At 34.5% G+C, this 10,604-nt stretch overlaps 1 protein-coding gene and 1 non-coding gene across 2 annotated transcripts; both read left to right on the forward strand.

The window, feature by feature from the left end:
• The first annotated feature begins 772 nt into the window (after positions 1–772).
• Positions 773–8,986, forward strand: LOC126700065 (uncharacterized). Its single transcript, XM_050398044.1, has 7 exons — positions 773–1,060; positions 2,967–3,057; positions 5,933–6,048; positions 6,432–6,491; positions 6,575–6,640; positions 8,413–8,612; positions 8,693–8,986. The coding sequence occupies exons 1-6, from the start codon at positions 1,004–1,006 to the stop codon at positions 8,602–8,604; spliced, it is 582 nt and encodes a 193-aa protein (XP_050254001.1). The 5' UTR covers positions 773–1,003; the 3' UTR covers positions 8,605–8,612; positions 8,693–8,986.
• Positions 8,987–10,356: 1,370 nt separating this feature from the next.
• TRNAT-AGU (transfer RNA threonine (anticodon AGU)) lies at positions 10,357–10,430 on the forward strand. Its single transcript has one exon. It is a non-coding gene; the product is annotated as a tRNA-Thr (tRNA).
• Positions 10,431–10,604: the final 174 nt, after the last annotated feature.

Raw genomic sequence — 10,604 nt, forward strand, 5'->3', positions numbered from 1 at the left:
GAATTTTTGAGTCCAAAAGTAAAAAGGTAATCTACAAAAAGAATCAATTTAAGTTCCAATTAGTCCAAATTAGACTGAATAGATAGAAATGGATTGAAGTGAATTAAATGAACCAAATTAGACCAAAGTAGACGAAAATGAACTAAAGTGAACTAAATGTACAAGATGGACCTAGTGGATTGAATTGGACCAAATTGACCAAAATGTTATAAGACATACCTCAGAAAGCACGTAGCAAGAATAAAGTTATGATTCAACTTTTAGATATTATATAGATTGTTAAAAAATAAAATAAAAATGTGATTGTTGCTTAAGCTCTAATTTTGAGAAGTTCTTATATGGGCACACCCTTCACCACACACCTTGCAACAACTTGGTACTTAGTAAAAAGTAATTCAATCATGAATCTATTTAACGGATGCCCTTGGAACATTTATTAATGAGTTATTTTGGGAAAATTTTGATACCATTTTCGTTGAAAATATAAAAACTTGTGAAAAAAATCAGTTTTTTCCCCCTTAAATGTTTCTAAAAATATTTCATAAACTAATGTTTTAAAAGTTCTTTTAATTTTTTCCTTCAATTATCACTTGATACATGTAAGTTGTGATAAACTGTGTAGCAAAGTTTGTTTCCCTAAACTTTTTGAATTTTGAAGTTCTATTTAAAATCATTCATAAATTATTGTGTGAAAAAAAAAAAACATAAATTGCCAAAAAGTGAAGAGAATATTCTACTTTGTTTTTTGTTTTTTAAAATAAAATTTATAGTTTTAAAAATTTTCGCCATCAAAAGAGAACCCGGAAGGAAAGAAGGCAAACGCTACCTTTTTGCAAACGGACCAAATCAACAAGATATTAGTTTTAGCTATAGAGCATACCTCGTTGATCAAAATTACAATCCACTCACCCACCCCATTTCTTTTGGTTTTCTTTTCTGTGATCGACGAACTTTCCTTTTAGGTTTTGGCAGATTTTCCAAAGAGAAAGGATCAGAGGCATCGATGGGTCAAGCTTTTCGCAAGCTCTTCGATACTTTCTTCGGCAACTCCGAGATGCGGGTACACAAACTCACTCACTTTTTTTTTATAAACATTTAGGGCATGATGATCTTATGTGTATTAGAGCTCATTTTTTGTTGATTATTGTTAGGGTTGTTTGTTTAAGAATAAGCTAGCGTTTGATTTTTGTTTAATTTTATGTGATTATTGTCATGTTAAGTATGTGATTTTTTCCCCCATATTTGGTTTTAGGGACAGTGTAATTATTGGGAAAGTTTTGACAATATCTTGGTTAATTAATATCTTTTAGCGTTTTATAGCTAAATTAATAGCTCTCAGTCTCCGCCCAATAATTGCAGACTAGAAGCATGCAATCGCTTTGCTTAGGCCTAGTAATGATATAGTAACTAGGAAGCACGGACACGGGTATGGGGACACGAGCAATTTCTGAAAAATTATAACATGACACGGCAGGTACGACACCCATATGACCACATGGGTACGGCACCCCTAATGAATTGTCTGTGCTTCCTAATAGTAATAAAACAAATATGGTAACAAATGGCTTAACGGTGAAAAATCAGAGTCTGTGAATTAATTAAAGCATCACATGGTGTATCATACCAAGCCTCAGTTTTTTAGAAAGCTGTGTGCTTACTACAACTGGGCAACGCCACTGAGCTATGAGGCTCTTCAGTCTTGGCGTTTGTCATACTAAGGTTGATGTCAGAAGAAGTTGATTAATGAAATGTATACTTTAGTTGGTAAATATTGAAGAATGTATTTATGCTGTATAGTTGTAGAAATGATTAGAGGAGAAACTTATATGACCAAAGATTGAGTGACCTAACTGGTTAGGTACCCATATAGGTTGCAGTGGTGTTCTAGATCTTGTACCTGGTGCTAACTGTTTTTTAATTTGTGGGTCCCTCAGTTAAAATGTAGTGCATCCTCACGTTCTATTATAAATATCTAGGATGTAAGTTGAAATTTACTAGTTTTACTTTTCAGTCATATTGTTTTTGTGGCTCTTTTGAGTTTGCCAGTGAACAATTGTCATTCTTGAACATCTTTGCTTCCTTACTGAACAGATTGTTACAAAATTGTGGAGATTATGACAATTTGAGCTATAGTACTACTACTATTTTGATTGGGGCTTTCCCCTCATCTTACACATTTATTGATACGTAACCGTAGCCTATTAATAATGGAAGCTGCTTGTTGTTTTTCTGTTTATTTATAAATGGTTATTTTGCTGATAAGATTAAACTCCATATGGTCAAAGCTACTACAAACCAGCAGAAAAATCTCATGTATAGTACAATATGGCTAGATATCATTGTTGAATTTGTTGCTCTTCCTGGAATTCTCCTTTGATGTAAATTTAAATTAAATTTTTGGCAACATATTGATGAAATGAGGATAATAATGATGATGATTAAATTAATTTTCTATCTTTATCAATTTAATGCTGACCTTGTTGATGTTGCCCATGTTATTGATTTTGTTTATAAGGGTGCAAATTTAACATTCTCTTTGGGAACATGGTGGGAGTTGTGATTTTGATGTTGCATTTAAAGCTGCATCTATCTTTCACCTTTTCCTTTTCTTTTCTTTATTCCATTTTTGTCACCTCTTCATGAGATTTTCAGTAGGAAACATGATGAAACTCAAATCACTCTCTCAAATCTTTTATCCAGTTCTTCTGATTTCATTGCAGCTTATACTTTTTACCAAATATTTACTGGTAGCATTCTCTTTATGCCCTTGTTTATGCCATACCCGGGGTGTATTCTTTGTTAATTTTGTTCCCTTGTTAGTTGCTTCTATTATGAATTTTTTTGTTTTAGTATCTTCCTCCTATATGCCTGCCTTATAGTGATTATTCCATGATATGAACACAATTTATTATTAGCTTACTTGGAGCATCTTTTCTTATTTGTAATTTTTATTTGAGATGCCTTAGGTTGTGATGCTTGGACTGGATGCAGCTGGCAAAACAACTATACTGTACAAGCTGCACATTGGAGAAGTTTTATCAACTGTTCCTACAATTGGTAAGTCACTATTCTGATAAAAACATTTAAAAAAATAAAAATAAATAAGTAATAAGATTTTATTGAGAGAGTGGAGGTACTTTATGCACCAAAAGTTTTGCTAGTACATCTGTCCGTACGACATTGATTTACCAAAGTGATACCTCTTTTAATTAGAATCTCCTGTGTCGAAATCTTTCACAAGACCTTTTGGTCTCCACTTTGATTGATGTTGGTTACCTCTATGTGGATTAATAGAGTAAAGGATGTAAAAAAAATATACGACTAACTCCAGTTTCCAATCGTTAAAACCATGGACAATTTTGATATTTCATAGGGAAGGCCTTCCTCCAACCGGCTGTTCAAAAGAATAATATAACGACGTTATGATGCATCTTTGTCAGTTGCAGTTGAGTACAAATCTATACATATCTTTCAGTGCATAATCATGTCACCACACTGGCTATCATGATAGAATCTAACCCTTGTACCATATCCAACTGCGTAACTGATATAACTTGCAAATTTGTCCCATAAGGCCATAAATGCTCTTATACTCTTCCTTAAACTGCATCCACGAGCAGTTATAACATTCTCATCAATCCTTTGGCCCCATGCATTCCCATTTTTGTACCAATCACCCTTCTCCAAAGATTATTTTCTTCCTCTCCATAATCCCACAACCATTTCCCCAATTATGCTTGATTGAAGCTGCCTAATTTTCTCACCTTCAATCCTTCATTCTTCAATGGAGTGTGCACAGTATTCCATTCCCCCAAATGAATCTTAACATATCTCCCAAAGGCAATTCCTTTGCAACTTCTCAATTCTATTTACTACATAAGTAGGAATGGTTAATAGTGACAAATAGTATGTTGGCAGGTAGGATAATGTACTGTTCAGAAGAGTTAATCTTGCTCCCTTAGATAATCAAATCTTCTTCCATCCAGTCAATTCACACTCTACGTGTTGGGTCCAGCTGTAATATATGTTTTACATAAAGTAAGTTATGGTTTACCTTTTGGCGAGCAGTATAATTGTGTTTTATTTTGTTATTTTATTTATGTTCTTATCTATTAGTAGGTGGCAACTGAAGGTTGTTTTGTTCCTTTTCCAAGTTTGCCTAATAAAAAGACATGAAGTCTTCATTGTTTTTCATGAATGAGAATTTTATTTGAAAAAAAAATTATATGTAGTTCAAATAGACCAATCCAAGGAAATACAAGCAGCAACATAGCTGGCTGCTGCAGACCATCTTCTCCAAGATACAAGATCCCTTTGGACTCACCTCTAGCTAGTAAAACCTATAGGCAACCTTTCTAAAGGATGCCTTCCTCATTTTTATTTGATCATCATGTGGCATTGCATTCCTCTGCAACCATAGGTGGTATGTAGAAGCTATCTGTATGGAACCTGCTTTAGCATAAAACTTTTTCATGGCAGCGGCACTATTCCATTCCCCACCTTTTTTTAAGCAGAGACCACCTTCTTGCTTTTGCACACATACTTTCCTAAGATACCATAGCTTTAGCAACATCTGTATCATTTCCTTTCCAAGGATATCTGTTAATTTTTGTTAAATTATTTTGATAACATTGATTGGAAGAATGAAGATATCTGTCCAGTATACTTGAGTCACAATTTGGTAGCAAAGGATGGGTGTTTAGCAGTCCAAGAGTTGATTATCTTCTCTATCAGTGGCTTGCAGTCTTGAGCAGTGAGTCTGCCTGAGATTAAAGAGACTCCCAGCTATCTAACTGGAAGCTTCCCCTCCTTAAATTGCAAAGCTGAAAGAATCTGCTCTTTCTTTACCTCACTTTTCCAAGCAAGAAGTGGTCTCACTTTTACTGGTATTATCTACTACACCTAATAATAGCTGAAACTCATCTAGTACCTTTATGTTCACTTGGATGGTAGGAATATCTGCTGTAGCAAAGATCATTAAGTCGTCTGAAAAACAGAGGTGATAGTGACATAACTGAATTCTAGCAAATTTAGGGTGCAATGTAAACTCCTTCCATTCCTTCACAGCTTTAGTCAGTATACTTGAAAATACCTCTACGGCTATGACAAACAAATATGGGGATAAAGGACCCCCTGCCTCAGCATCCTTTTTCCCTTAAAGTACCCAACCAAACCCACATTAAGAGCTATGTAGTATTGAGGAGTAGAGATGCATTCCTTAACCCAGGCATAAAACTGATCAGGGGTACCAATTCCTCTCAAACAATGCAGAAGAAAATTCCATCTCACAGAGTCATAAGGCTTGTTTATATCTACTTTGATGGTACATAGTCTTTATCCCTATGGTAATTCTTAACCATTCCTGAGCTAGAAGCACATTCTCCCCAATATTTCTGTCTTGTATGAAAGCTAGACAAAGCTTTTTAATAAAACATTTTTGAGGAAGAAATTATGTGAGAATATTGCCATGAAAGCTTTCTTTTTCCACAATCTAGATTCTAGGACAATAATGCAGGAGTTATGTGAAGAAATGCATGAAAGTAAACATAAATAGATAAAAAAGGTACTTGTTTGATCTAATGCAATTAGATAATTTTTCACCTGAATAGAAACATGGTTTGCATTCATGAAGAAAAAAAGAAAGAAAGAAAGAGGTTAGAAATTTAAAAAATGCTAGGTTCCTTCGTAAGGGGAAAATCATGCTACATTAATATTTTTTCTTCCATAAAATTTCAAGGGAGCTTCATATCTTTTTATTAAATGGAATCACTGTCTGCAAAAAGCTGACAGTTGGACATGGTCTATGTGGGTTTGTTATTGGTTTTCCATCTTGGAAATTATTTTGCTTGTCTTATATAATTTCTCAAACCTTTAATCAGTTTTTGCATTTAAAAAATCCTGTAGTTACTAGTATATTCCCGGTTTGTTGTAGGTTTCAATGTGGAGAAAGTTCAATATAAGAATGTGATATTCACTGTTTGGGATGTTGGAGGGCAAGAAAAATTGAGGCCACTCTGGAGGCATTACTTTAACAATACAGATGGGCTGGTGAGTAACTTCAATGGTATTCCTGGATTATGATTAGTTTCTAGAGGCATTACCCTTTTTTCCCCAAATTCATTTTGCACCAAGCAACAAAAAATACATATTTCCTTTTCATTTTAGTTCACAATTGCCTTAGTCTGTTTGGTTTCTTTACTTTGTTCCATCAAGTTATTGGTCATTGCTTCTTAGTTATGCATTGAAGCTGAAGGCACATAGAATTATATAATTATCTTCTGATTCTTTTTTCTTTTGTGTTGGTGTGGTCTTGATAAAACTAGTTGTTTTTAATGTATTATTACTTAGCTAGAAATTTTTTTTGTTGTTATTGATCCTTACACACATATGAAAGGAAGTCATACATCCGTAAAAAAAATGTCTTTTTGCAGATCTATGTTGTTGATTCCTTAGATCGCGAGAGAATTGGAAAAGCAAAGGCAGAGTTTCAGGTTGTATATTCAGAAAGGTATAATAACTTGAATACAATCATGTGGGTAATGGATTCTCAGTTGACCTACTAATCTTCTTTCAGGCCATCATCAAGGATCCATTTATGCTCAACAGTGTTATCTTGGTGTTTGCCAATAAACAAGACATGGTAAGTTTCATTTGTTATATCTGATTTTCTTGAACCTAAATGATAGAAGAATTATGTATTATCATTTACACATAAAGTAGGATACTTTTATGTCAATCATAGGAAAAATATATTTTGAAAGTTTTATTTTACTTCGACTCCTAGACATAAAGCAAATCTCCTCACCTAGTGATACATTTGAGATGGACAAAGATTGGAAAGTGGCCTGAAAGTCTAAATAGAATGTGGTTCTTTTGGAACAGCTGGTTTGATAAACATAAGCAGAAAAGTGTAGCATTGCATCAAATCTTTTACTTTCTTTTTGGACTGTGTAGACTTATCTATGTCAATATTTGAGACATTATTTTATTCTCTTTTACAGTAAAATTATATTTTTTCCTCTTTTATATCTATGTTTACTAAAAACCTTCTTAGTTTGACTGCATAATTGAACAGTAGGAATTTTCTTCAGATCATTTGTAAAACTAAAGCAACTGTTGACTGGGCTGGAGTGCCTGCAGAGTTGCTGTTGGGTTCAGCAGCTCATGTGTGGTTGACTGCCTTGTAGCACTGCACTCTGTCACCTTTTAAGTCTACGTTGCAGTATATTGGTTTGACTTTCTATGGATTATGGACTGGGGTTGAGCATATTGGGCAATCCTGTTTGATCCTAGCAAATCATCTTTAAAATCTGCAGAGAGATGTGGACTTTAGACATTATCGATTTGAGATCAGGAGTAGAATTTCTATGTGCACAAAATGTCTCTCTCTCTCTAAGTAATCCTTTTGACTAGTGAAAAGGCACAGTGTAAGATGTACAGGTTGTCATCTAAGTTGGCAAGGTTTCCGAAGATTATAAGTATTATGACTAGGTTTTGTAGTTAGTATTGTTGATGCCTTAAACAGGATACAAAGTTGGATTTTCAGGGTTGGCTTGAATCACAACAGCATATTAGAAATGGAATGTGTACAGAAATATATGCTAGCTTAACATACATAAAAATCCAAGGTAATTTTTATTGGTCTGTGTCTAAAACTTTGAAATTAAGTCAAAGCTTGGTGCTCTAAATAGAATTTTTTGTTTAATTTTTCTTCTTATGTTTAAGATAAATTTAAATTGCTTTTTTTTCTTATAAATATCAATTAGGATCTCAAACTGTTGACTTCTTGTGTTCTGGAGACTGGAGAGGTCTGCCAAAATAGAATCTTTGCCTCCAAACCTGCTTTCTGTGAATCCATATATTGAAATATTTTCTAAACCAATAGTTTTCTTCCAAAAAAGGAGTTCTGTCACATATCTTGGTTTCTATTTACTTAAAACATTCATGGGCTTCTAACTGAGTTCAAAACTAAACAAAACCTGTTGCCACAAAAATCCAAGGGGAGGTGTAAAATGAGAATGCTGTTAATTCACGAGTTAAAACTGGTTTTCCTGGTCATTTTATCTGTACCGATCTTGTTCACTTGTCTTATCATGTCTTAACCTTTTGTAATTTTTTTCTTTTTCAATTTAGTTGTCAGATTTGGCTGTACATTTTTAGTTTGTGAATAAACACGAGGACATTTGGTGGTTGTTTAAGCCTTCATTCTTCAATAACTTCACACAAGTAATATAGTGCAGGCCACTAAAAATTCATTGGAAGAAGTATGTTTAATATTTCCCTAGCAGGAGATGTTCTCCTAACCTTATCTGCAGAAGTATTGATCTTTGACTAGCGCACACTTTTTTGTATATAGTAGTCCAATGGAACGATATAATTACTTGATACTGTTTTTCTCCTTCTCCTGTTCAGAAAGGAGCAATGACACCAATGGAAGTATGTGAAGGACTTGGTCTGTTTGATCTCAAGAACAGAAAATGGCATATACAAGGGACTTGTGCCCTTAGGGGAGATGGCCTTTATGAAGGCTTGGACTGGCTAGCTGGAACTCTCAAGGAAATGAAAGCTGCTGGATACTCTTCAGTTGGCACCTCATCTTTCTAATTGTCCAGGTTGAAACTCTCTACCTACTTGCATCAAAAGGAGGGCAAGCCATCCATTCCATTTTATTTCTCATCCACTTTTTCTGCAGGGTTGTAAGTGGCCTTGGTTCTGTCAATTGATAAAGCTGACAAGTCAGCCATTTGGACATCAGAAGATCCTGACTTGTATAAATTTTTGGGCTGTTCTAAAGCTGATGAAGTTTAGTAGGTGCTTATTATCAGGCCTTGACACTGAAACATGTGATTTCCTCCAATGTATATTGCAGACGCAGGCCCTGCCTTTGATAAATATAATTCCAATCTGGGGATCTATGTATGCTTTGAATTGTCTCCTAGAATACTGTTTGCATATATTCTAAATACTATATAGAAGGTTAATGACATTTCTCTCTCTATCTCTCTCTCTCTCTCTCTCTCACACACACACACAGAGGAATGCTTTGTGCTATACATGCACTGAATGATTTATGGGAGATGAACAATGCGAGATTGAATTGGTGTGAATTTCTAAAGCAAAAGCTCAAATCTTAATGGTTTAGGGAAGCTGCCTGGGATACGAGAAATTATACAGACCTTTGGTGGACCATATCACTTATTCACCATTCTTACTAAAAGACTCCCACTTGTTTAAAATTACTGAGTCAGTAATCAGTTTTTGTTTAAAAAAAATTTCTAACTCAGCAATTTTAAATAGGTGGGAGTCTTTTAGTGGAATGGTGTATCATAACATTTATCCACAATGAGAACCTTATAATTTCTCCAGGGATACTATCATGAACTTGGTATGTGGTTCCTGGGGATTATGCATGAGGATGCTCAGCAAAGATCTCCATCTAGAGAATTTTAGTGCTGGCATAGTTGAACATTTTCATTTGATATAGGAGAGTGCAAGCTTTCACCTATAATTAATTGGCGTGAGTTTTCACCGTCAATGTCTTGGAAACTGGGTGTCGAAATAAATTCTGATTAAATAGACTATTTAGAGCTAAATCTCTTCTTGCGGATGACATTGCCACTTTGCCAGCACCCAAAAATTAAGTTCATATTGTATCACTTTTTTATGCAGCTTTTGTGACGTCTATTTAATTGCTAGAAGGAAAACTCTCTGTCGCTCTCTCGTGGCTATTGCAATAACCATTTACTTTGTTATTCATAAATGTGAATATTCATTTTGAATTTCATAAGTGTAAAATGGCAAAAGAGATACATCTCTTTCCCAAGCCTCCATGACAGCAGAAGGAAGACAAACAGTTACAAAAATAAGAGATATTTGAGTACAAAACAAACCTGATTGTGGTACAAAGTTATCATCTCTTTTGTTGAATTAGCCAAGACTAATGCATCACTTGACTGTGGTAGAATCTCCCAACACTCTTCCAAATTGTTATTTAAGGCATCAACAAAGATCTTAGAATTGCCCTCAACAATTATATTTTAGAACTTTTTATCTCTAGCCAGTTGCAAAACCCAACTGTGGCAAAAGCTTCAGCAAAAATAGGAATACACGCCATTATACCTCTAGCACACACCTTTACAATATCTTCATTTTCATCTCGATCTCGAGCTACAGACAAACCATTATAGTATAATGGTTGTACTAGTTTTTAGTCTTTCGTTCAAAATTATCTCTTTCATGTTTATTAATTTTGTTGACTCTTTCATTCTCAATAATTTTGTTAAAGCTTGGCCATGTCTAATTTAATCATACATCCACCCGTATTTGATAATAAATTCAAAATAGAACTTCAAGCAAGCTCTCGTAGCTCAGTTGGTTAGAGCACCCGTTTAGTAAGCGGGAGGTCTTGAGTTCGACTCTCAACGAGAGCACACACATCTTTTCCTATGATCAGATTTTTTTTTTTTAATTTTGTTGTTGTTGTCATCTTTCTATTGTAACCGTTACCGTAAAATACTCAAAAACTGTCACACACACACACACACACACTCTCTCTCTCACTCTCACTCTCTCTCACAGTCCCACACAGTTATTCAACTAACTCT

Source organism: Quercus robur, chromosome 9, assembly GCF_932294415.1.
Source record: "Quercus robur chromosome 9, dhQueRobu3.1, whole genome shotgun sequence".
Classification (NCBI taxonomy): Eukaryota; Viridiplantae; Streptophyta; class Magnoliopsida; order Fagales; family Fagaceae; genus Quercus; species Quercus robur.

Bases quoted from the DNA above. Each gene is read 5' to 3' on its own strand.
- LOC126700065 (XM_050398044.1), top strand. From the start codon at position 1,004: ATGGGTCAAGCTTTTCGCAAGCTCTTCGATACTTTCTTCGGCAACTCC. The intron at 3,058-5,932 runs GTAAGTCACTAT...GGTTTGTTGTAG, and splicing joins ATCAACTGTTCCTACAATTG to GTTTCAATGTGGAGAAAGTT. The intron at 6,492-6,574 runs GTTGTATATTCA...ATCTTCTTTCAG, and splicing joins AAGCAAAGGCAGAGTTTCAG to GCCATCATCAAGGATCCATT.